Source organism: Podarcis filfolensis (genome assembly GCF_964270895.1).
Source record: "Podarcis filfolensis genome assembly, chromosome: 17".
Lineage (NCBI taxonomy): Eukaryota > Metazoa > Chordata > Lepidosauria > Squamata > Lacertidae > Podarcis > Podarcis filfolensis.
In genome coordinates this window covers 10,226,965-10,253,441 of record NC_139621.1, presented here as the reverse complement: position 1 = coordinate 10,253,441, position 26,477 = coordinate 10,226,965, and the positions used below count along the sequence as shown (strand labels likewise).

Sequence of the window (26,477 nt, the reverse complement as noted above, 5' to 3'; positions counted from 1 at the left end):
TCTGCCAGTTTCTTAATGCTAACATTTCAGAAATTAAAAAAGAAACATGGGAAAATAGTTGACCCCCAACCTTTGCGATGTTACCTAACCAGGATATTTTAAATTCAGGCCACTTTTGTAAATAAGGAATCAGCTGATTTAAGAAAATGTTCTGAAAGGATCCTGGACAGCTAATAAGGAACAGTGTTTGTTCATAGATCATTCATACTCAAAGCTACACAGATACAAATGTATTTTCTAGTCAAAGTTAAGACTGCAGCACTTAACAATTTTGGGTTCCCACCCCCAGATTAGTTTGGTTTTTCTTCTTATTAGTGTGATACTCTGATACTTTGCTTAATTGATCTATGAAATTCAAAACCTGTGGGATTGCTTTTGTTATGTTTTTCAAAGAGATCTCCAAATCATTTTCATACAAGGAAATTCTGAATTATAGCTGTCTAAAGTTTGTCAAATACTTCTGAACTTGATTAGGTTGCAATTGGTTTGAGGGTTAATTGCAAACAAAGTAAAAAGAAAAGAAGCCTGTCTACTGCCATGTTTATATTGGTTTGTGGCTGTTACATTAGAGAAGCTGCGGAACATTTTGAAATAAACATTGCCACTTGACACGCTCAAAGGCTTTTTCTGCATCTGTTACTTTCACAAAGGGACAATGCAAATACAAAGGGGTACAGAGGCACACCTTTAGCTCTAGCCATGTTGACCCTATTGTCATGCGGCTTGTTGTGGCTTCCCATGTGTTTGGTCTGCAGTGGGGAGCCTGCTGTACTTGTGCGGGATTCCCCATGCATCAATGGCCATAAGTATACCTCTGAATACCAGTGGTTGGGAATCACAAGTGGGGAGAGGTCTGTTGCACCCAGGTCCTGCTTGTGGGCTTCCCAGAGGCACCTCGTTGGCCACTCTGAGAACAGGATGCAATACTAGATGGGCCTCTGACTTGATCCAGCAGGGTTCTTACGTTTTATGCTATCTAGAAGCCCCACAGTCTTTTTGTACTCACATTACTCTTTCACACAAGTAACAAATGAATAGGGCTACTATAGGAGTAATCTGCCTGCAATATTACTCCTATTACTCCTAAGCCCAGTATCCTATTAGCTTGTTTACTTTGTAAACTTTACTAATTATGAAGATCTTATTGACCTGATTTGACAATTGTACAGCTAGAAGATTTCGTCATTGTGGGGTTTCCCTTTTTCTTATATAGTAATTAAATCATTGGAGGGACGCGGGTAGCGCTGTGGGTAAAACCTCAGCGCCTAGGACTTGCCGATCGTATGGTCGGTGGTTCGAATCCCCGCGGCGGTGTGTGCTCCTGCTGCTCGGTCCCAGCGCCTGCCAACCTAGCAGTTCGAAAGCACCCCTGGGTGCAAGTAGATAAATAGGGACCGCTTACTAGCGGGAAGGTAAACGGCGTTTCCGTGTGTGGTGCACTGGCTCGCCAGAGCAGCTTTGTCACGCTGGCCACGTGACCCGGAAGTGTCTTCGGACAGCGCCGGCTCACGGCCTCTAGAGTGAGATGAGTGCACAACCCTAGAGTCTGTCAAGACTGGACCGTACGGGCAGGGGTACCTTTACCTTTACCTTTAATTAAATCATTGCTTCATTCCAAGTATTTGGAACTGGGATGTTGTTGCAGACATGCATTTAATAGATTAATTCCTAGAAATAAGCGAAATACCTATTACACTGTTTAGTTAGAAGGTCATCCGATCTAGGTGCTTTGTTTACCTTCAGACTCTTTATAGACTCCATAGACTTTTTCACAAGACAACTAAAATACTGCTATTTCCTTTGGGAAACAGCGGGTTTTCATGGGGAAATGCACGGCGGAGGATCAGGAAAGTCTGGATCTCTGCCTGGAAATGCAGTGCAAAGGTAAGTCTGGATGAACCTCATGTTTATGTCACAGAGTTTTTGTGAGAAGAAAATGGGGAACGAGGAAATCAATCTGGCCCATATACCCAACTCCAGCATTACTCTAGTGGGACTATAAACTCCAAAACCAATCTCCCAGCTGAGTCATTTGTGAGTCTTCTTGAGCAAATTGCAATTCAGATGGGATGCTTAATGCAGGAGTCATATATTGGTCCAAGCTTTAATCCTGATAAATACTGTAAATATATATTTTCAATGTTTGTTCTTGTAGGGAAAAGCTTATTGTTCCAAGAATTGAGCTATGTTTTAAAGTTTAACAGTTATGAGTTCCTTTAACATTCAGCATCTAAACTTTATTTTACTTATGACACAGTCTAAAAAAAACAATAAAAGAAGAAAAGAATATTTAAATTAGGCCATATAATTGACTGAGATCTGTTCATGTCATGTAGGCTTCTAAGTCTTCAGTAATCAGAATTATTTTCTATAATTTTCTATGTTTTTGATTCATTGTTGTGAAACTGTCACATATGATTTGCCTAAGGTTACAGTTCTGTACTTGGAACGGGAGTAACCCCATTGAACTCAGTAGAGCAACATTGTGCCGCAATAAATTCCTCTGTTTCCTCTTTTTTCTTGGTATTCTTGTTCTTCGCACACGTATTTCAAAAGGGAATCCCCACTTTTACTTAATCTTCCCTTTAATCTCACAGTGAGATATTTGAAACCGGTCTTCTCGTAAAGTTATCAGCAACCTAGCTGCCAAAAAGACTCTCGAACACTGGATATGTTGACCTTTCAATGTCAGGTCTCCCAAGCAGCTGATATTATTGCTATGGAACAGAGACAAATATCTGTTTGATGTTTTCCTTCATGCTAGCACTGGATCAGAGGTCAGCAAACTTTTTCATCGGGGGCCGGTCCACTGTCCCTCAGACCTTGTGGGGGGCCAGACTATATTTTGAAAAATATAAATACAGTGGTACCTCGGGTTACAGATGCTTCAGGTTACAGATGCTTCCAGTTACAGACTCCGCTAACCCAGAAATAGTACCTCGGGTTAAGAACTTTGCTTCAGGATGAGAACAGAAATTGTACAGCAGCGGTGCGGCGGCAGCGGGAGGCCCCATTAGCTAAAGTGGTGCTTCAGGTTAAGAAGGGACCTTCAGAACGAATTAAGTTCTTAACCTGAGGTACCACTGTACTCTGCAAGCCAGTCCTGTAGCTGCTTCCGGACCTGGAGGAGGAACACACTTTGCACGTGCTCAGGAGCATGTCTTGGCAGCGCCCGCTCACCGGCATTGATGAGCAGCAGCCGCTCCATCTCCATGGAGCTCCCAGGCGGTGTGCACCATGCGCTGTCACCCGTCGTCTGAGGCCAGGTCGGTGGGCAGGCAGTGTGCAGCTCGCCCTCCACTGCTGCCGAGCATTCCACCTGCAGCAGCGCCAAGCCGGGTGCCAGGCACGGGGCCAGCAGGCATGCCAAGCTCCGACTGAAGCCCCGTGATGCGCCCGTCATGATGCCCATGGCGCGGCCCAGACCTGCTGCCCGTCCGCCGGCCTCTCCGTCCGTGGCTGCGCTGGGTTTACCTCAGCGCGCGGGCAATGAGGCTTCGGATTGGCTGCAGGAACTTCCTGGACTTAACCGTCCAGGGGTCCTTTACCTTTACCTTTTTTCCCAAGTAAGGTGGAATCTACACACACATAAAAACCATTCTGAAAATGATTTTTTAAAAAAGCATTTTAAAAAACACATTGAATTTTCCATAAGGCTCACCATCTCCATCTAGTGTCACAATGGATATTGCACTTAAAACGCACTTAAAACGTTTTATTTGCAGCTGTATAGCCGAGTCCTAAGTTGATGGAAAACATTATTGAAGACGTTCTAATAGTATGAAGGAAGGGTTTGGCTGAGGAAAATAATTACTTTGGCTGTCACCAAACTCTTAGAATTCTTTGAGGACATCAGCAAATAGAATGATCTATCAGACAGCTTACAGCTGGACTTACAGTCAGGTTTTGGAAAATTGGCACCAAACCCTCTTATGGAAACTTAGCTATCATGGGGCAAGGGGCCGTATCCTCTTTTTTTGGGGGGGGAACAATATTTTTTATTAATTTTAACTATTATTAATTTTTAATATATATAATATAATATAATATAATATAGTATAGTATAGTATAGTATAGTATAGTATAGTATAGTATAGTATAATATAATAAACTTAATTTAACTTTAATTTTAAATTCAGTCCAATAATAGCCTCATTATAACAATATCAAATTATACCAAATTATATAATTTATTTAAAATTTATTTACAGAAGTACTGTAAAATGTATGAATGTGGGTGATATTGAAATAAAAAGAAGAAGTTCTAGTAACAAGAGATAAAAATTGGAAACTATAAATTTGGGAGATAAAATATTTAAGGACAAAGTAGCACGATATGAACTTGCTGAGCTAACTGTTAAAGAGGGATACAAAAAAGGGAGGTGCGAGGAAGTCAGGAAAACAAGTTAATCAAAGATGAATAACTAAAAAAGAGTGATTTGTGTTTGCCTTATGTTATCTTATTTGTGGTGTTACTGATTGTTCTTTTCTTTTTTTGTGAAAGATTGTATTGTTTTGTTTTTTTATTTTTTTTCTGTGTGTTTATTGTATTATGTCTGGATGTATTTCTTTATTGTCAAACTTAATAAAACATTATTATATATATAAAAAAAATTATATAATTTAGGTGGCCCCCCGCATGCTAGATTTGATAGTTTGATGATTTTCTTTATTTCTGTATTCCAAAATCTTATTAATTTCAATTACATTCCAGTCAAAATAATCACCCCTCATACAACAGCTGCAGTATTAACAACTTCTATTTGTGTTGAAATATTAAATGATTTATAGAGCTGCAAGTGAGGCACTCAAACTATATCCTTGTTCTTCCTCTGTGTGGCAATTATTCTGTCCGTGGTGTATCTTCCTGTCCTTGTAAAATGTTATGTCTATCTTTTCCTGGTTGTTGCTGTTCTCAATCATGCCTTGGGCGGAGTTGATATCCCATTGCTGTCCCAGAAATTTCTCCATTGCTCCATCCTCATAGGGACTAAAAAATGTTTACAAAAATAGGAAGCTGATCAGGAATGAAGAAGCAGCTTTCATAATCATAGAAGCATTGGAATATCTACGGTGGAACAATTTCTGTTTTATCTGTCCACTAATTATATGGTTAGGGACGCGGGTGGCGCTGTGGGTAAAAGCCTCAGCGCCTAGGGCTTGCCGATCGAAAGGTCGGCGGTTCGAATCCCCGCGGCGGGGTGCGCTCCCGTTGCTCGGTCCCAGCGCCTGCCAACCTAGCAGTTCGAAAGCACCCCCAGGTGCAAGTAGATAAATAGGGACCGCTTACTGGCGGGAAGGTAAACGGCGTTTCCGTGTGCTGCGCTGGCTCGCCAGATGCAGCTTTGTCACGCTGGCCACGTGATCCGGAAGTGTCTTCGGACAGCGCTGGCCCCCGGCCTCTTAAGTGAGATGGGCGCACAACCCTAGAGTCTGTCAAGACTGGCCCGTACGGGCAGGGGTACCTTTACCTTTACCTTTAATTATATGGTTATTGGCCTCATCCTACCAGAATGCCCTTGCAAATAGCTAGGAGCCTGCTGGAGTTACCTTGGCCTGCGGCCAATCTCTCGCCAGTAAGACTTCTCTGCTTGTAGCAGCTGTATAGATGAGGGAAGTTTGGCTTTTCAAAACCCTCCTGCACAACACTTGGAAACTTAATATTTGTGTTGCACCCCGGCTCCCTTGGCAATGGTCTAACAAGGGTGTTTTTAAGCATTCGTTTAAAGCAATGCCATATCAGTCCTCCCAACATTTTGGTCCTTCAGCTTCACGAATACTCTTGAATGAATGAATCTTTATTTGCCACGGACAGAATAACTGCCACACAGAGGAAGAACAAGGCTATAGTTTGAGTGCCTCACTTGCAGCTCTTTATTTGCTTTGGCCGATGCCCATAGCAATAAAACAACAATATGATATACAGTGGCACCTCGGGTTAAGTGCTTAATTCATTCCGGAGGTCTGTTCTTAACCTGAAACGGTTCTTAACCTGAAGCACCACTTTAGCTAATGGGGCCTCCCGCTGCTGCCATGCTGCCGTGCTGCCGGAGCACGATTTCTGTTCTCATCCTGAAGCAAAGTTCTTAACCCAAGGTACTACTTCTGGGTTAGAGGAATCTGTAACCTGAAGTGTATATAACCTGAGGTACCACTGTACAAAGAATAGGAATAAAAAGTCAATAGCATAAAATACATTTTAGGGTTTTGAATCAATAGCTGATTGCCCCAGCTAAAAACCTTACAACCTTTGCTGTCACCTGCTCATCTTGATCTGCCAAGAGAAAGGACACTGTGTCAGTGGCTGGGCGACCCGGAACGGACAATAAAAGAGGAGTGATAATCTCATTCCTCAAGTCTTTATAAAGAGTGCAAGCCAGAAGGGTAGGTAAAGGTAAAGGTAAAGGTACCCCTGCCCGTACGGGCCAGTCTTGCCAGACTCTAGGGTTGTGCGCTCATCTCACTCTATAGGTCGGGAGCCAGCGCTGTCCGCAGACACTTCTCGGTCACGTGGCCAGCGTGACAAGCTGCATCTGGTGAGCCAGTGCAGCACACGGAACGCCGTTTACCTTCCTGCTGGTAAGTGGTCCCTATTTATCTACTTGCACCCGGGAGTGCTTTCGAACTGCTAGGTTGGCAGGCGCTGGGACCGAACGACGGGAGCGCACCCCGCCGCGGGGATTCGAACCGCCGACCATACGATCGGCAAGTCCTAGGCGCTGAGGTTTTACCCACAGCGCCACCCGCGTCCCCAAGCCAGAAGGGTATGCGCCACCAATTCGGTACTGCCATTTCCACAGGGACATAAGCGTTTTTCGTGTGAAATCTGTTGGAATCATCCCTCAAGTACAGCCGAGGGCAATACATTCAATCACGAATACTTTGGGCAGCATTCCTCTACCTCTGTTGACTTCCGGCCTCCGCCCGTACGGTCAGTGTTTTTCCATTCTTACGACACAGCTTAACCCGCAAAGCCTGATCTGGCCTTATTGCCTCATAGTACCCTACATTAAAGAATGGCTTATACATCTGTAAACCTGGAAACTGGACAAGACCAGAAATCTCACCTAAAAGGAGGGAAACGATGTGCTACGTGCATGCAACCAACCGCTACCCTTTCTATTACTGGCATTCAGTATTTCATTCGGCGTCAAAATGGCGCTAGCTGCTGTGCGGAACAAAAGAAGCCGTGTGGTATCAGCTCGGAGGACTTGCAGTCATCCCTAGATAAGCAGGTAGGCGGAGTTTAGTTAGGTCATTGCAGTGATACAGTCCTTAAAGGAATGATGCTACTCTTTCAGATCTGGACGGACCGGAACAGGCATTACCTGCAATTAATACTCTGACATTTATTTATTTTGTTTCGCAAGCTTTAGATACTGCTTGATTGTAATAACACCCGGAAGCAATTAAGTAATAAAAGGCTAAAACGACAATTTTTCAGGGAACAATCTATCTCATCCGGCAATAAGTCATTGGTCTGTTAGGGATTCTCCACCTTAAGCAAATCTGGATTTAGTTGCATGAAGCTCACTGGAAGATAACCATTCATCCAGCCCCAGGGGGATTGTGGGAATAAAATGGAACGGAGAGAACTATGTTTATGGCCTTGAGCTCCTTGAAGGAAAGGCAAAATATAAATGTAGGCAATAAATATGATGCAACATGGTAATTACCCGCAGATCTTAACTAAATTGCAGCACCTGACCTCCATTATCGCTATGTAATGTTTGGTGTCAGTGCAGGCCAGCAAATCAACTTTGGACTAAAGTTCTGTTTGTGGCAACTGATTGGTTGCCTTCCTCTTCCCATGTTCCAGCTTGCCGTTATCCGTGTTAAATTGAGGTGCCCAGAACCCATCACAGGTGTGGTTCACAACTGCACAGATCTGGAGATGCTGAGTGGGGATCAGTTGCTAGCCTGGAGATTCTGGGGGCTAGATCCACAGGGGCACCAGTTGCCTATGGTTGTCCAAGAAGAGAATCTGTGGCGCACAGAAACGTTGGCCTCCATTAACAATCACGGGGCTGTGTTGCTGAGGGAAAACATTCTCTCCCTAATCTAGAAGTAAAATATCTGTAAGCTAGAAAGAAAGTTAGGCCTCTTAGCTGCTGTGGGTTTGTTGGGTTAGGAGTCAATACAGAGATGTTTCTATGCTAATGAATAGAGCAGGTAATTGAGTGAGCAAATGTGTTTTCTTTCTCTTTTTTAATAATATTTTTGTTAGTTTTCAATTACAATCCAATAATAGCCTCATTATAACAATACCAATTTATTACAGTGGTACCACCATTTACGTCCACCCTGTCTCCTGTCCATTGTGGTGAACGGGTTACTTCTGGGTTTGCTGCTTGCGCATGCACAGAAGTGCTAAATCGCGCTTCGCGCATGTGCACAATTACAAAAATGCTCTGCGCACGTGCACAGAGCGGTGCTTTGTTGAGCATCACTTTTGTCGAGTGTCCGGGGCTCTGGAACGGATCCCGGACTCAAAACAAGGTACCACTGTATACAATTATTATTACCAATCGTTCAAATACAGTATTAGATAATTTAGATAAAGTGGGCCCCCGCGTGCTAGAATTGGTGGCTTGATTATTTGCTTTATTTCTGCGTTCCACAATCTTATTCATTTCCATTACATTCCAGTCATAATAATAATCCCTTATACAACAACTGCAATATTAATAACTTCTATTTGTGTTGACACATTAAATGATTTATAGAACTACAAGTGAGGCACTCAAACTATATCCTTGTTCTTCCTGCATGTGGCAATTATTATGTCTGTGGTGTTTCTTCCTGTCCTTGTAAGATGCTATGTCTTTTTGTCCCCCGGTTGTTTCTGTTCTCCATCATGCCTTGGGCAGAACTGATATCCCATTGTTCCAGAAAATTGTTTTGCAACTTTAACAACAGCTGCAAAAGTTACTCTGTCCCAAGAAATAATCTGTTGTCACCATTTTTCTTCTTGGCCTGGGAAGCAGAGTGGTCTTTCAAACTGCAGATGACTCATTAAAGAACCTTATCAGTTCCTTGGCAAGTTCACAGACTCCTTTCATCCTGCCTTCCAACTGAAGATATATGAGCAATTATACTTCCAATTAAATTAAATTCAAAGTCCTCTGCGTTATTCAGTTCGCTCCATAAATAATAAACAATGGGGAAGAGTCAGCTCTACAATCGTACATTGGTTTTCAAACAGCTTAGTTCTCGGACATTTTGATTCCCTTATGCTGCAAACCTGGAAGTGACTGTTCTAGTTTGCGAACTATTTTTGGAAGCTGAACGTCTGATGGGGCTTCCGCAGCTTCAGATAGGCTGCAGGAGCTTCCTGAAGCCAATCAGAAGCCATGCTTTGGTTTCCGAACATTTTGGAAGTCAAACGGACTTCTGGAATGGATTCCGTTCAACTTCCAAGGTACGACTGTAATGTGTTTTCTCCCCACCCTCTGCACATGGTGGACACTTTCATCAGCAAACACAGAACATCGTCTTCTTCTCCACTGACTGAATCCACCAGGCATAATTTCTGCCACTTTGGAGATGCTAAGGAAATGAAACCCTTACCCTGCTGCCTCGGTTTCCCCACCCCCAGATACCAAAGGATTGCGTGCCTTCATGTGTTGCCCTACTTTGTTTAGGTTCCTTGTGTCAATAATGTGCCTCCCAGCAGAACACTGCCAAATCCCTGCTTGGAGCGCTTAGGGGATCTCCCTCAGCAGGTCAGCAAGGTCAGAGCGCTGGGAATTCCTCCAAGCAGAGGGGTTGGGTAGCTCACCCACGTTGACAGAGCAGGTTTGCTAGCGGTGCAGAAACGGCAGCCTGTCGCATCTGTCACGAACGTGGGGAAATCGCTTGGGTAAGGCTGGCCGGCTGTCGGGAATGGTATAAGATCCCTGAGCCCAGGTAGCTGGCAGTATTACCACACCGGTTCCCTGCTTGAGGAAGGTAAGCATTTATTTTCCAATTAGATAGCATAGGGGAATGGCTCTTGTGGGCTTTGGTGATGGGATTGCACAGAGAGCACTGTGCATAGAGGTGCCCTCTTCATCTTTCTCCTCCCCTAAAAGAGGACAGACTATTCTCCCCAGGGCTACTGCACTCACCAGGAGTTCAGTCCTAAATGATTTTGCAAACTCCCTATTTTCTGGTTCTAAGTCTCCTCTGCTTCTCACCCTTGTTGTTGTTTAGTCGTATAGTCGTGTCTGACTCTTCGTGACCCCATGGACCAGAGCACGCCAGGCACTCCTGTCTTCCACTGCCTCCTGCAGTTTGGTCAAACTCATGCTGGTAGCTTCGAGAACACTGTCCAACCATCTCGTCCTCTGTCATCCCCTTCTCCTTGTGCCCTCCATCTTTCCCAGCATCAGGGTCTTTTCCAGGGAGTCTTCTCTTCTCATGAGGTGGCCAAAGTATTGGAGTCTCAGCTTCAGGATCTGACCTTCCAGTAAGCACTCAGGGCTGATTTCCTTAAGAATGGATAGGTTTGATCTTCTTGCAGTCCATGGGACTCTCAAGAGTCTCCTCCAGCACCATAATTCAAAAGCATCAATTCTTCGGCGATCAGCCTTCTTTATGGTCCAGCTCTCACTTCCATACATCACTATTGGGAAAACCATAGTTTTAACTATATGGACTTTTGTCGGCATGGTGATGCCTCTGCTTTTTAAGATGCTGTCTAGGTTTGTCATTGCTGCATCTCACCCTAGCTGTGTCAAAACTGTTGTGATCCCATAAATTCCAGGGATTTTATGCCCTTGAGTGAAATGGCTGCGGAGTGGAGAATCCCTGTAGGAGGACTTTTCCAGGGCAGCACTGAATAGCTTTTCTCTGTTGCGTTTAGTAAGCTGAAATGTAGAATTACAAAATTCTTCCTTTTACAAATAGAAAATCCATAGGGGCTACTGTGGTGGAAAGGAAGCTATGCTGAAATGCAGCTTCCTCACCTCCAGAAACCCTACAAAGACATGAGTGATTCCACTGCTATAGAAGTCTGCCGGGTGCTTGTTACTACTGCAGTTACTTGCCCAAAGGAATGTTATTTCTGGATTAAACTGACAAGAACAGGGAGGGATCAGGAATATACGAGTAATCTGGATAGGGAGACAGGTTTTACTAAAGAAGCGAGGAAAATGGAATTCTGGTTTCCAAACTTACAGAAGAAAGAAGGCGTTTGTCACCTATGTTCTATCAACATGAGGACTAGAATCCTGAAATAACAACTGGATTCTGCATCAGAGGCCATTTGCTGCAGATTCTGAGATATACACCCTTGCCCGTGCCATGGCTTTCATCAGAAGGGGCACACTTTTTTTGGTGATGTTCTAAGCTTTGATCTAACCACAGTATCCTTGTTGAATTTTGAGGTGGGCGGGTAGGAGGAATAACGACCAAGCCCCTCTTGCAAAGAGAGGAGGAAAATGAAGTTGTTGTGCAGTGAGCAAGTTGTTAATAATTGTTTATATTCTGATGGGAGAGGCCTAGAGTGGCTGGGAAAACCCAGCCAGATGGGTAGGGAATTAATAATTAATTTTAAAAAAATTTAATAGTGGGTTGTGATGCCTAGGTCCAGATTAAGATGTGTAGGATGAAGGACAGAATATAAATTTAATCAATTAATTAATTAATAGAAGAAGAAGCAGCTGGATAGGCAGTCCAGCCTAAATTCTTTCTCTCTTTGTAGGAGAAAGACACAGTGAGTGGAACATGGCTTTTTTTATGAATTGAGGCCAACTGGGTGCAATCATCGCCACTAGAAAACTGAATGAAAATTGTGCATGGGGATGTGTCAACTCTGCGTACAACCAGCTAGTTTCTTGCAGGTGCCACCAGTGGCTTTGAATTAAGAGTTTTTGATGACACCACCGCAAACGACTTAAAAAACAGTGTGAAGCGAGACAGGCACCTATCGTAATTCTGTTGCTCGAAACCAGCAGCCTGCAGAAAAGGAGCTGGTTTGTGCAGGAGCGAAGTAGTTGCTGCATGCCCAGCAACTGTTAGACTCAGCCCTTGGCATGAGTCATGCTGCCTTCTGCACATTCAGGGAGGCAAACAAGCATACTCACTCGGGTTATGAGGGAGGAAAGTTCACAGAGTTACAAAATTACCCCTCAGATAGATTACAGAGAACTTTGTTTATTCTTGGAAAGGCATGTACCGTATCTGGTGAAATCGAATGATTTAGATAGGACTGAACAGGGTAGGAGACCAGTTGTTTCCTCACCAAGGGAAGTGGGCAGTGTGTGTGTGTTCAGACTTGCTGCTAAATCATTTTTAGGCTAGGGGTGATTCCTCCCTGATGGGAAGAATAGGTTGCACCAAGCAGGGAACACATTTCTTTTCTTGGAAGGATGTGTAGTCTTAATGTTGTACAGTGGTACCTCGGGTTACAGGCACTTCGGGTTACAGACTCTGCTAACTCAGAAATAGTACCTCAGGTTAAGAACTATGCTTCAGGATGAGAAAAGAAATTACACAGCAGCGGTGCGGTGTCAGCGGGAGGCCCCATTAGCTAAAGTGGTACCTCAGGTTAAGAACAGTTTCAGGTTAAGAACGCACCTCCAGAACGAATTAAGTACCCAAGGTGCCACTGTACTAAGTGTCCTTCCAGATACCTGCTTCTGCCAGGTAATGTCCCCACTCCCAGTCTGGCTTTTATTTTTAGAAGCTAGAGAAGTGCAAAAAATGACACTTCTGGAATCAGTAAGGGTCTGGTATAAGGGCTCCTTCTTCCATGTGTTTCTGTCAAGTTTGTTTCAGGGTTGATCTGCACATTCCCTGCATCTTCAGACTATAGGCAATCCGTCATAGCTGCAATACTGGGTGCCTCAGGGACGCAGGTGATGCTGTAATCTAAACCACTGAGCCTCTTGGGCTTGCCGATCAGGTTGGCGGTTCAAATCCCCGCAATGGGGTGAGCTCCCATTGCTCTGTCCCAGCTCCTGCCAACCTAGCAGTTCGAAAGCATGCCAGCGTGAGTAGATAAATAGGCACTGCTGCAGCAGGAAGGTAAACGGCGTTTCCATGCACTCTGGTTTCCGTCACGGTGTTCTGTTGCACCAGAAGCAGTTTAGTCCTGCTGGCCACATGACCCAGAAAGCTGTCTGTGGACAACACCGGCTCCCTCGGCCTGAAAGCGAGATGAGCGCCGCAACCCCATAGTCGCCTTTGACTGGACTTAACTGTCCAGGGGTCCTTTACCTTTTACTGGGTGCCTGTTTGCTGCTGTTCATCAAGCCTTGCAAGGTCCAAACTGACAGTTCCCCTGACAAAAATATGCTCCATTGCATGTTCTGAGCAAGCCAAGCTGATGTAATACTTACACCACAATCCTAACCGCATCTACTTGGAAGTAAGTCCCCCTGAGGGCTTACTCCCAGGTAAGTGGGGGCTAGTCCCTAGTCCTGTTTGCACTTAAATGTAGGCCTATTTAACTCAATGGGATTCTTTCTGGGCAGACATGTATATGATTGTGGTGGAAACTGAAATGCAGTGTTACATCTAGAGAAAGTTTGGTTGTGTATGTCACTGAGGAATAATAAGAGAAAAAAATATGTGTTGGTTAGTGAAATATACTCAGTTGAGAGTGGATTTCTTTATTCAGCTCATAGTGGTGAGGAGGAGTGAATGTCCCCTCAAAGTATCTGCTTTATATACATTATTTACACAATGGGCTGCACGTGATTGGCTAATTCCGGAATTCTCCTGTAGGCCAATCAGGTTGTGGATTCACTTGAATCTGGAGCCGGATTGGGTGGCTCCTGCAGACCAATCATACTGCTGCATTGTTCTAGGACCAATCAGACTGCTGCATTCTGAATCCTATTGTGCTAGGACCAATCAGACTGCTACATTTTGGATCCTATTCAACTCAGTACATAACAGTCAGCTGCATTCATGGACAGCTGTTGTTGCAAGGCACTTTTCAAAGAGAAGTCAGACATATGGTGCATTGCACTAATCTAATCTGGAAGTCACCAAGGTTATGTGTGACCTCATAGCAAGATCTTTCATATCCAGGAAAGAACGCTGTCTGTCACAGCTGCCTCCTGAATACCCTGAACAAAAGCCAGGTTCAAAAATAAGCTATGCACTTGACCATTCTTTCACTAATAAAATACAATGGAAAGTTTTTTAAACAGTTCCAAGAACATTCTGCACACGTGCGTATCTCTGGACAGCTTTCTAGGTATTTCCAGATCAATTGCAGCAGAACAGGGTACAAAAAAAATTAGAACTTGTGGACCATCAGCATTTGCTTTGCAACACCATTCGAGGGTCCTTAAAAAGCCACTTTCTACAGAGCTTCTCAAGTGAAGAGGTGAAATTTGCATGTTCTGAAGACGGGCTTTGCCATTCAGGATGATGGGGGGGGGGTATGGTCTGGGGATGTTGTGTACCACTGCCTTTCCTCATTGGCCTCCAGCTCACATTCAGCAGTCCAGCCCCTTGACATTTATTTGTTTCTCCCCTCCACGCCTCATTGCTTCAGGTGCCAGCTGGCTCCACAATCAAAGGCTGCACTTCACCCAGCAGACGAGATGTTGCTACCATGGCTGAGCCTCGTACCTGTGCTTTTCTGTGTCTCCGCGGACAGTACAGGTAAGACTCGACCAATATGCACCCAGAGCTGTGCTAGCTCTGTTCTCACAAAGCCTCTGGGGTGACAAACAAATGAGTTTGAGAAGGACAGAAGGGAATGGGTAGGGGCCTGAATTCTGTTTGAAATCACAGGTGTCCAGGTCTTAAAGTCTCGGCCAGGGAATCTGCTTCTAGCCCTGCCTCAAAACTTCCACTATTCCTGCATGCTTTTGCCGGATGAATAACCAGAAAGCCTCGTGAGCGCTATTCATTTCTGTTTTAACTCTCTCTCTTCACAAAGGGCATGTTCTGATAGACCTAATATGAGTCAGCCAATATGGGTACCAACAGCTGACTTGCATTAGCTGAGCAGTGTGTTAATTTTACAGTCCTGGCATCGGTTGCCAAAGGGCAGCCCAGTTCATTCAGGTGTAGGCTACAATCCTGTACCTACTTACCTGGTGGTTGCCTGATTTTCCTCTGTGCCAGCCCAGCCCTTGCCACCAACACCTCCAGGTGGGTGAGCACAGAGCCTATGCACCAGCCCATGCCTTGCCACCAGAGCCAAGCTGGGCTGCACTGTGCCATCTGCCTGCCTGTGGAGGGAGGAGACCAGCCGTCAACACAGCCCTTGACAAGTGAATACCCCCAGTGCTGGCTGAGCAGCCATTCAGTGAGAGACCCCCTTGCCTGGGGGCACCTGGTTTGCGCCCCCTGAAAATTGTGTGCCCGGGGCTATGCCCCCCCTGACCCCATGCCACTTTCCCCACAGAAACCTGCTCTTTAACATCTGCTTTCTCCTGTCCCACTGTCCGCTTGCTCGTTCCAATTGTGATATTTCAATCCTGCCCTTTCCAGATTATTTGACATTGCACATGGACTCTGTGACTGGAGTTTTGGAAGACTTTGAATCCCAGCTGAGAGGGACCCCGGACCAGACTGTGACAGAGCTTTTCCGGGAGCTGGAGTGTTGCGAGGGAGAGCTCTGCCAGCTTCTCCTCGGCCCCGTGACTTCGGCGCCCTCAGACGTGTCTTATTTGAGTGAGCAGCAGAGCATTTTCCTCAAAAACCTGGTGAACCATGAGGTTGACGCCTCCTTGGTAGAACATGGGGTGGTCTTGACTCCTGATGGGACTACAGTTTCGCTCAGTCCTCTTCTTGCTGGGATAGCTGCAGGGCTCCAGAGGAGCCATAAGGAGACTCTGCGTGCCACACCTTTGATTGCCAACTCCATCAATAGTTCTGTGGTAGAGCTACCCCTTACTCTGGAGCCCCTCTTCGCCACAACAATCGCCATGGACCTCGGCAAAGCCTTTCTCCTCTTTCACACCAACCAAAGCCAGGTGGCCCTGGGACCCGACGGCTGCTGGGACAGCATCTCTGCACCTCAAAAATTCACCTTGATGGGGGCTCCCTCGACTCTTCCAGATGCTTTTATCAATGGTGCAATGGATGGCCTCATTCTTGGTACTTACTTGGCAGAGAAAGCAGATCCGCCATCCAACCTCAGTGTCCTGCTGAAGGATTATTATGGTGGAGAGGACCTAGGAGGTGAAAGTCCGATGCAGAGCAACTTCCGACGAAAGAACTTTGCAGCTCTGGTGAGCGAGGAAAAGCTGAGAATGCAAGTAGAGGATTCTCTCCTCCTGCTCTGGAGGCTGAATGAAAGCAACCCCTTGTTTGATGGCCTCACAAATGAAGAACTGAGATCCATCGCAAACCAGGCTGTAGAAGAATTCACGGCTTTGTATGTAGGTATGGATCACATGTGGGAAACCATATCTCCAGAACGGATTTATTCCTGTCTCCTGTGTACTTAGGCTGGAGAACTACATTGGCAAAATTAAAAGAAGGGCACATTTTGAAGGATGGGTGCGCTTTAGTCTCAGATTGTTTCGAAAAGGGCAATACATTCTGCTGTAAATGCACACTAAATCAAATCCCTTCCCACATCCCTTGTTAGAGGTCCTTAAATGTAAAGATACTTCTCCCTACTAGTTCTCTGTTTGTCTCCTACCCTATTCCATCCTAAACAAGAGATCCTCTTACTACATAGATGGGATGCTGCCCACATGTACTTCTTTTCAAAGCCCTTTGTTCACGTGGTTCATTTATTTAACATAATCATATCCCACTTTTCTGCTACGACCTTTGGAGCAAATTACACAGACTCTCATTTTGTGGAGGGAAAGGGGAAGAGTAGAGGACATGCATCACTCCAGCCCATGTGCAAAACATTTGGGGCTGCTTGCTTGCCTCCCATGACCCCTCCCCATCCGCCACCCCCTTGCCTCTCCTAATGGCCGGCCAGCCTGCCTCCTCCTAGCTGCCCTTGTTCAGACGTGCTCAGAAATGGTGCCAAAAAGGAGGAAGGCACCAACTTGCACAAAATATTGTGTGTGTGTCCCCCTAAATATTTTATTGGAGGGGCAAAGGGGCCAGGGCCCCATAGAGTTGGTGCCTATGACATTAGCAATGTAGACCAGGGGTCAGCAAGGTTTACCTCACCTGGGCCAGTTCACTCCAGCAGAGATCCCTCCATGGGCCGGATTGCGGTTGTGCCCGCGATTTCCGACGTCTGCACATGTGCAGACACGATTTCCGGCACCGCGGAAGTGAGTCCCTGCGCCACTCTGCGTCGGTTTAGTGCAGCACGCAGGGACTCACCGAGCGGGCAGCTTGATTCGGGGGCGGCTCACGGGCCAGTTAAACGACCCTTGTGGGCAGCTTGTGGCCCATGGACCTTAGGTTGCCTATCCCTGATGTAAGCTGTACATGAACACATACCTTTCAAGTATCCCGATTTGAGTGGGAACTCCTGGAATTATGAAAGCCATCCTTGCTTCTGGCTGGATCCTGGGATGTCCCCGTTTGGGGTCCATTGCTCTAGCACGAGTCAGCTGCCTCCCGTAAGAGCTTGGGACCAATTCTGATCACTAGGATGTTGGAGGGTATGTGATCGCAAAATGTAACCGGGTAGGGGGGACCATATGAGCCTGGTTTATCCTGATGCCCAAGGATAGCTGAGGGTGAAATCACATAGTAGCTCTAAGCACATGGAGAGCTGGTTGTCTGTGATCTGGCCCTAGGATGCAGGTGGCACTGTGGTCTAAACCACTGAGCCTCTTGGGCTTGCTGATCAGAAGGTCGGTGGTTCAAGTCCCTGTGACAGGGTGAGCTCCTGTTGCTCTGTCCCAGCTCCTGCCAACCTAGCCATTCGAAAGCACGCCAGTGCAAGTAGATAAATAGGTACCGCTGTGGTGGGAAGGTAAACGGCATTTCCGTGCGCTCTGGTTTCTGTCACGGTGCCCTGTTGTGCCAGAAGCGGTTTAGTCATGCTGCCCACATGACCTGACAAGATGTGTGGACAAACGCCAGCTCCCTCGGCCTGAAAGTGAGATGAGCACCGCAACCCCATAGTTGCCTTTAACTGGACTGATCCGTCTAGGAGTCCTTTATCTACCCTTACCGAGGAGCTGTGCCTCAAATAACACCTTTGTCCTATAATTTGCCCCTCCACCAAGCAGACATGCTGGCTGACCTGCTTTTTAACTGCATGACCTACTTTATTGGCCGTGTTCTTCTCCCTTCACAGAGTGTCCTGCAATCATCCCACGGTGCATGTGGGGTGCCCAACCCTACAGAGGAATACCCGCGCAGCTTCAGTTGCCCCTGGGCTTCGTATACATCCACCACACTAGCACCCCTGCAAAGCCATGCCGAAGCTTCCCATCATGTGCAGCGGACATGCGCTCGATGCAGAGATTCCACCAGGATTTCCGTGGCTGGGATGACATTGGCTACAGGTAAGCACAGTCCTATTGCAATACAGTGGTACCTCAGGTTAAGAACTTAATTCGTTCCGGAGGTCCGTTCTTAACCTGAAACTGTTCTTAACCTGAGGTACCACTTTAGCTAATGGGGCCTCCCACTGCCGCAGCACCGCTGGAGCACAATTTCTGTTCTCATCCTGAAGCAAAGTTCTTACCCCGAGGTACTATTTCTGGGTTAGCGGAGTCTGTAACCTGAAGCGTCTGTAACCCGAGGTACCACTGTACACAGCTAGGAATGGACAGATTTGTCACCTGTTAAGAGGTGTTTTCATAGGTTTTTCATTCCATTTCTGCATTAATGTGTATTAAAAAATTCAAAACAATGCTTTCTAAACCCTATCTAAATGTGTATTTTCTCTCACTGTGCATATCTAAAGGCAGATGCCAATCAACTTAAGCTGCGAAATAACTGTCTTGCAACCTTTGAAGAAGTGCAGAATCTGGTGGATAACTTAGTTCTCATTTGTGTGTTAGGGTGGATCTAAACACAGATCTAAACCACAGAGCGTAGGGCTTGCCGGTCAGAAAGTTGGCGGTTTGAATCCCCATGACAGGGTGAGCGCCCGTTGTTCGGTCCCTGCTCCTGCCCACTTAGCAGTATGAAAGCACGTCAAAGTGCAAGCAGATAAATAGGTACCACTCCAGTGGGAAGGTAAATGGCATTTCCGTGCACTGTTCTGATTCGCCAGAAGCAGCTTAGTCATGCTGGCTACATGACCTGGAAGCTGTCTGCAGACAAACACCGGCTCCCTTGGCCTATAGAGTGAAATGAGTGCGCAACCCCAGAGTCATCCACAACTGGATCTAACAGTCAGGGGTGCCTTTACCTTTAAACACAGGTAAGCAACGCTATAAATAAGCCAGAAATTACATCGGTTTAACATAACAAAAGAAAAAATCTCTATGGAAAATAGCGTTTTAAAATTTCTTCCTCTCTGGCACCACCTGGTGTTACATGTTTATATAGCATTCAAAGCGCTGTTTCTTTGCTAATGTAGCTGAGTCCTTATTCCACCCAGGGCATATCAAGGCCATTTAATTAATAAGTATCAAATTCTTCAAGCATCCCTATGTTTGATGCACCGTAGGCTCAGAGAAGATTTCCCAGTGCAGAATCCTGCAAAAGGTGAATTGAGTTCTGGAAGTTGGGGTGAAATTGCAGTTAGATGTCCTTCCCATCCCAACCCATGCCGTTCTTGGCTAAAAATAAACAAATGAGGCCTAGTTCTCTGTGTTTCAGGTGCACCACTTAACTTCAGACTGCTGGTGGTGGCTCATTTAAATAAATAACTAAAAACGCTGCACAAAGCATCATATGGGAAAGCCAGTCTAGAACCCATTTCCAGACTTCTAGTTTGGGGATATTTTTGCATGGTTGTTGAGCATGCCATCATGCCAGGTGCCTTCTCACCTATGGCCTGAAGTGATACCTTCCAAACAAAAGTTTATTACCACACCAAGAACTATGAAATTCCCAGATCAAGGAAAGGATCATAATCTAGTCCAGCTTCTGATCCCAAAAGCTTAATTTCACTCCTTTTGACACTGGAGTATCAGACTAGAGTTCATGGAACATGTGGGCTTTTTTTTTCATCTGGAACTCATCGGAACTCAGTTCCAGCACTTCTCAGGTGGGAGACATTGTCATTATAAGAGAATGAGGGAGGTGTTCAGGATGAGTTCCTGCACCTCTTTTTCTAGAAAAAATAGCACTGTGGAACCGGATGAATAGCCCACCTTTCAACTGGAAAACGAGATTGCAGACTGTTTTTTTGCTCCCATGTATGCAAAGCTGTGGGCAGCGTACAAGTAGCACATCCTGTCCACACAAACATTTCTGCTTCTGCTATGGGACTTTCCTGCTTCTGCCCCTGCATGTGCCCCACACCCTCCCCAAATCTGATCCAGAGCATTGTGAAAGCCCCAGACACATATTTAGGGGACATGCAGGGGTAGGAGAGGGGGTGACTGTTCCATTGTGCAAGTGGAAATTTATTTAATGATAAATTTTTATATGCCGTCCATCTGACTGGGTTGCCCCAGCCACTCTGGGTGGCCACCAACAAATTAAACACATCAAGCACAGTAAAACATGATGATAGTCATTGTTTGGATGGGGGGCTTTTATGCATTTCTGCAGTCACACAATCAATCGATCAGTAGCTGAACTGGGTTCCACACATTCCACACAGTCACAAAAACAAATGAACCAAAAAAGCCTCAATAGCAAAAACAAAAGCGCCAAACTTAATCCGTTCCGGAAGTCCGTTTAGCTTCCAAAATGTTCAAAAAACAAGGCACAGCTTCTGATTGGTGCAGGTGCCCCGGAAACAATAGCTGACAGCTGCATTGGTCATTCGGCTTCCGAAAATCGTTCGAAAACTGGAACACTTACTTCCGGGTTTTCGGCGTTTGAGAACGAAGGTACCACAGTATATATATACAGTCATACCTTGGGTTAAATGTGCTTCAGGTTGAGCATTTTCAAGTTACGCTCCACAGCAACCGGGAAGTAACGGAGCATGTTACTTCCGGGTTTCACAGCTTGCACATGCACAGACGCTCAAAATGACATCACATGCATGCGTGGAAGCGGCAAAACGCGACCCGCACATGCGCATGCGCAGACGCACAGTCATGTCTTACGTTCTATTAAGGATGCGAACGGGGCTCCGGAACGGATCCCGTTCGCATCCAGAGGTACCACTGTATAGAGAGAGAGAGAGAGAGAATGACAGCAAGGCTGAGCTCCTTGGTAATACAACACTTATCTTCTATCCTTGCACAGCTATGTTGCCGGAGGTGATGGATACATCTACCAGGGGAGAGGCTGGCACTGGGTAGGAGCGCACACACGGAGCTACAACACCAAAGGCTACGGCATCAGCTTCATCGGGGACTACATGGAGGCGCTGCCAGACGCCCACAGCATGGAACTGGTGAAGAACAATTTCATAAAGTGTGCCGTGAGGGGCTCCAAGCTGCAAGCCAACTACACCATCCATGGGCACCGCCAGATGGGGAACACCCTATGCCCGGGAGACAGACTCTTCAAAGAGATTCAAACCTGGAAAGGTTTCGCAGTAAGGTGCTTTACAGACAAGGGTGTTCGTCGCTGCATCTAACGTAGAGCTCCCTGATGTTGTTTCCTGGTGTGAAAGTCTTCAAGAACCCATCATCCCGCAGAATGGGGAAAGAGTGCCGTTAATGCCCAAGTCCAACACCAGGGGGCGGCTGTTCAACACCTGCAAGGAAGCCATGGCCGAATTCAAAATCCTTAAGCAAAATAAATGATGACAGTCTTACAAATACTTTGATTTGAAAATTTGGGGAATGCAAATACAAGATCCATGGGACTATGGTGGGGGCAGTGGTGTGGAAAAAAGGGACTGAAAATAATGAAGGAATGCAGCTGGAGGTGAACTAGAGAAATCTGTCCAAGAATTACACAGCCAGCCCACTGTGTGCCTCTGCTCCTCTCTGCAAGGGCAAAGATATAGAATAGAGATACAGAGCCACTGAAAAAAGGCGCTTTCATGTGCAAATTTTTGTGTTTTCCCTAATGATAACAAAATGCTGTCCCAAATCAGAGCAGGGCAATACCATGCTATATCCAAAGGCAGATTTAGGGGAGGTGAGACCCTGCAACTATGACATCCAATGAAAGGGAAGAGGTGGGAGAGGATGCCAGATTTTGGCATCGCTGTGGGTTAAACCACAGAGCCTAGGACTTGCCAATCAGAAAGTCGGCGGTTTGAATCCCTGCGACTGGGTGAGCTCCCGTTGCTCGGTCCCTGCTCCTGCCAACCTAGCAGTTCGAAAGCATGTCAAAGTGCAAGTAGATAAATAGGTACCACTCTGGCGGGAAGGTAAACGGTGTTTCTGTGCGCTGCTCTGGTTCGCCAGAAGCGGCTTAGTCATGCTGGCCACATGACCCAGAAGCTGTACGCCGGCTCCCTCGGCCAATAAAGCGAGATGAGCGCTACAACCCCAGAGTCGGCCACAACTGGACCTAATGGTCAGGGATCCCTTTATCTTTACCTTTTAGGGTGCCACAGCTATATCATCAGCCCCGGATCTGAAAGCCATAGAGGGAGATTGCACCATTTCACATATAAGGTAAAGGTAAAGGTACCCCTGCCCGTATGGGCCAGTCGTGTCCGACTCTAGGGTTGTGCGCCCATCTCACTTAAGAGGCCGGGGGCCAGCGCTGTCCGGAGACACTTCCGGGTCACGTGGCCAGCGTGACAAAGCTGCTCTGGCGAGCCAGCACCAGCGCAGCACACGGAAACGCCGTTTACCTTCCCGCTATAAAGCGGTACCTATTTATCTACTTGCACTTAAGGGTGCTTTCGAACTGCTAGGTGGGCAGGAGCTGGGACCGAAAGATGGGAGCTCACCCCGCCGCGGGGATTCGAACCGCCGACCATGCGATCGGCAAGCCCTAGGCACTGAGGTTTTACCCACAGCGCCACCCGCGTCCCTTATTTCACATATAGCTACATGTAAGATGACCGTTGTTATAAGAAGAATACGTTTAATTCCCTTATTGGGGTATCTAGAACCCGTATAGAGACCCTCAGGAGATTTCTATCGGTCGGAGAAAATAACAGAGGTCAATTGTTAATTGAAAGCAAAGCAGCTAGTAAGCCTGACCTTTATTAAAGGAAATAAGCTGTTGCAATAGGGTCCCCACTCACCACACGCAGGAGGGAGAACCCCAAACAAGACCCTATAAAGACTTTTGAAATTGCCCACCCTGTAGCCCAAGACCACCCCCTAAAACATCATACATACATCACAGAAGGAGGCGGTCTCCGGCAGAAATTTGAGAGTGTTGCTTCTCTCCCGTCTGCCAGGATACCTGGTAATGCCTTATCTGATTACCTTTTCTGGGTAGCCTGGCCATTCCTTTGAGATGGTAGATACTTTAGTTTCTGAATCTCTTACACATATTGATAGTAGGCTCAGCTTAACAGATACGGTACTTGCCTGACTGTATTTGAAAAGAGAGGTATAAGCCCCTACAGTCCAAAGACAACTGGAAAGCTTTTCCTATTGCCTTCCTCCTTGCAGAGAAATATTTGAGCTCAATTTGGGAGAGCCAAAATGGCTTCAGGATTGCTCTCCTGTACTATTTCAGACACGTGGTTCATATACTTATGTATGTGTTTGCCTTGTACATTTGTGAACATTTATTCTATATTTGAGACCTTTGAATTCTTATAACACTGTGTCTACGTGGTTTCTTCATAGCTACCAAGTTAGCAACAGCAGCTGTAATAATTGTTCTCATATTAGTTTCTCTGGCCCATCTGCACTGGACATTTAAATCAGTATCATATCACATGAAGCAGTCATGGCTCCCCCCTCAAAAAGAAAAAATTCTGGGAACTATAGCTTGTTAAGGAAGCTGAGAGCTGTTAGGGGACCCCTTTTCCCCTCACAGAGTTACAGTTCCCAGAGTTCCCTGGGAAGAGTGATTGACTGCTAAGCCACTCCGTGTAGTTAAATCTATAATGTGGTCAGGGTCTCTGTGTGGCTCTGTCTAGGTTACGAAAACCAACACTGCAACTGCTTTCATGTCCAAAACAAAGTAAGACATCCTCATTCTATGTGATAAGCATGCATATTCTCCCACAGTAGACCACAGAAAAGGCATTGTCACCCCACAGAAGAAAATACCCCACAACAATACAGAGTTCTGCAGTAAAATGCCAACCTTTTCACCGTTATTGAGGTCACATGTTTAGCAGCTGTGTTTTTAAAATAAACAGCATACCACTTTTGTAAAATATGACTGAATTGTCTAATAGTTCAGTTGTCTAATATTTGAGTGAAATGGGTTCTACTTCTTGGAAAAACATCGGCTTTCTGATGGACAAGGTGGGCAAAGATACCAAATTAAAAGCTGTCTTCTTAGGGCCGCTGAAAATGCTGTGTAGATCTTGCAAGGGCTGTCATATTTGCAAACTGCTGATGAAGTCAATCAGCCCACTTAGGTTAATAATCTCTGTGCCGACAGTTGCCAGGGAAGTATCTGCTTTGTGATGTAAGCTTGGGCCAAAATGTTGCTATGGAAACTAATTCACTAAGGATGCTTCAGGAAAGGGAGCAGAAAAAGGCACAACTTCCTCCCTTGACCCTGCCTGGAGATGATGCCATCGAAGTGTTGGTGTGCTTGAGGGAGAAAATCAGGCAGTTCTGGGACTGGTGCTGGAAAAGACACAGAGGCCTAACTTGCCCTCTGTGAGAACCAAACACTGACGGTTTGGGTGATGCCCCTAGAACCCTAATGGAGTCTCTGCTGGAGTGTAATGTTGGCAACCCCTCCATCTCCTGTTCAGCCTGAATATACATGTAAAACAAGCCTTGGACCATAGAAAAAGACACCAGTCTCCAGGAAACCTTCAATCCAAGGACACCAGATAGAAGGTATGTTCTGAAAGACTTGGTCTCCTCAGAGCCTGGGGTGTGGAGAATGAAAGGATATTTAGGAAAATGGGTGACTAGTCCAGTGAAATAAGTTGCCCAGGATGCTGCCAATGATACGAAAGGCTGCCTCCATTCCTATCACTGTTTTCAGGAGTTAATATCTGCATGGCGGCAGGCTCTTGTGTTAGTTCTACCCACCATCAGACATGGGTGGGGGGGGGAATGGAGGGCAGGAGGAGCGGGAGACACAGCTTTCTGCATGACAGTCCCTACGTAGCAGAACCCCCTCCCCATGGAGGTGCACCTGGCACCCTCCCTGCTGAAGATTTCATCTTTTTTTTAACCCTGACATTTCTGTCACACTCATCTCCTTTTGCTGAAATGTATACTGTTCTCCATCTGGAACAGTTTTACTAGGGAAGCTGCCCAGAGTGGCTGGGGAAGTCCAACCAGATGGGCAGGGTATAATTAATTAATTATAATAATTTGCACCACAGAGGGTTGGACTAGATGATCCCTGGGTTCCCTTTCTAACTCTGGGCTTCTTTTATCTATTTTTATAATGGTATGCTATATAGCTGTCACCCACCCTGGGACCTTCTTGTGAAGGGCAGGTAAGAAATCTTACAAATAAAATAAAATGGAAGAAGTGTGTGCAAACTTAGGCTGGGACTTAGGCTTCCGGGCCTCAGGTTCCAGTAAGGTCTCCAGCGCTTCTTGTGGGATGCCAACATCCAACTAAGGAAGGGGGAAGGCGTGCAGCAGGAGGGAGACGCTGGATGTGGTGCGGATGATGGAGACCACCTCCCCAAAGTTGGACAAAGAGAGCAAATTGGACCTTGGGGGAGACGGACTCACAGCTGGGAAGACATGAGAGATACCTGCAAAAAACGGGGAGTGGGCAGGTGGGGAAAGCAGAAATCTGGCCAACCCTGAAGGCCAGCAGCCCCATCCCCTTTGTTGCCATCCCCAATTATAAGCCCATTTCATGAGGGGAACTGGGAGGCCTGAAAGACGAAGACTTTATTTGGAGGTGTGCACAGTTGCAGAGCAGCTGCCGTCTTGAATCATACGGAAACTCCGTGCGCCCCAATGGCCATGATGTACGGGCCTCGCCAGGATGTTTCCCAGGCAGTGCTGAGCCCAGCTGCAGCCAACCCACCGGGAAACCCATCCTGTCGACGACAATCCGGCCTTGGGCAGCAGGGCCTGTGACATCCCCTATGACGGGCAAAAGTTAAAAGTGTTCTGTCAGAGTAATGAAACCTCTGGAACGACTGAGGCACCTTCAAATGTGTAGTGTGATTTGTTGGCCGAGATGAGTAGTTTTCAGAAGTAGGCACACCTTGAACGAGGAGGCCTTCACCCCGGTATGGCTTCCCTGTATCACATATGATGGTAGTCCCAGTGCAACTGTACAGATGTGAAGCCTTTTCTATCTGTGGTAAATTTGTCTGTGAAAGAAAGACTTCTGCGTCTTGCTAGAGAGATTGAGAATCTTAAGTTCCTTATATGCTTTTATCCATTTTTTGTTTTAGGTCACTTTTCCCAGATTCTTTTTTTAACGTTTCAGTTTAATATTAGTTAAATAAGGGGCTATATTTCCTTTTCAAGGGGGATTCAGCA

General features: G+C 46.1%; 2 protein-coding genes across 2 annotated transcripts in view; one reads left to right on the top strand and one right to left on the bottom strand.

Annotated features, from left to right (window-relative positions):
- CYP4F22 (cytochrome P450 family 4 subfamily F member 22) overlaps positions 1–7,114 on the bottom strand; it is a 54,945-nt gene extending 47,831 nt beyond the window's left edge. The window contains exon 1 of the mRNA XM_083593495.1: positions 7,068–7,114. Within this exon, the coding sequence (XP_083449621.1) occupies positions 7,068–7,099 (32 nt within the window). The 5' untranslated portion in view covers positions 7,100–7,114. The remainder of the gene's footprint in view (positions 1–7,067) is intronic.
- A 2,676-nt stretch (positions 7,115–9,790) lies between these two features.
- PGLYRP2 (peptidoglycan recognition protein 2) lies at positions 9,791–21,723 on the top strand. Its single transcript, XM_083593585.1, has 5 exons — positions 9,791–9,951; positions 14,495–14,604; positions 15,442–16,338; positions 18,179–18,389; positions 21,205–21,723. The coding sequence occupies exons 2-5, from the start codon at positions 14,544–14,546 to the stop codon at positions 21,539–21,541; spliced, it is 1,506 nt and encodes a 501-aa protein (XP_083449711.1). The 5' UTR covers positions 9,791–9,951; positions 14,495–14,543; the 3' UTR covers positions 21,542–21,723.
- Positions 21,724–26,477: the final 4,754 nt, after the last annotated feature.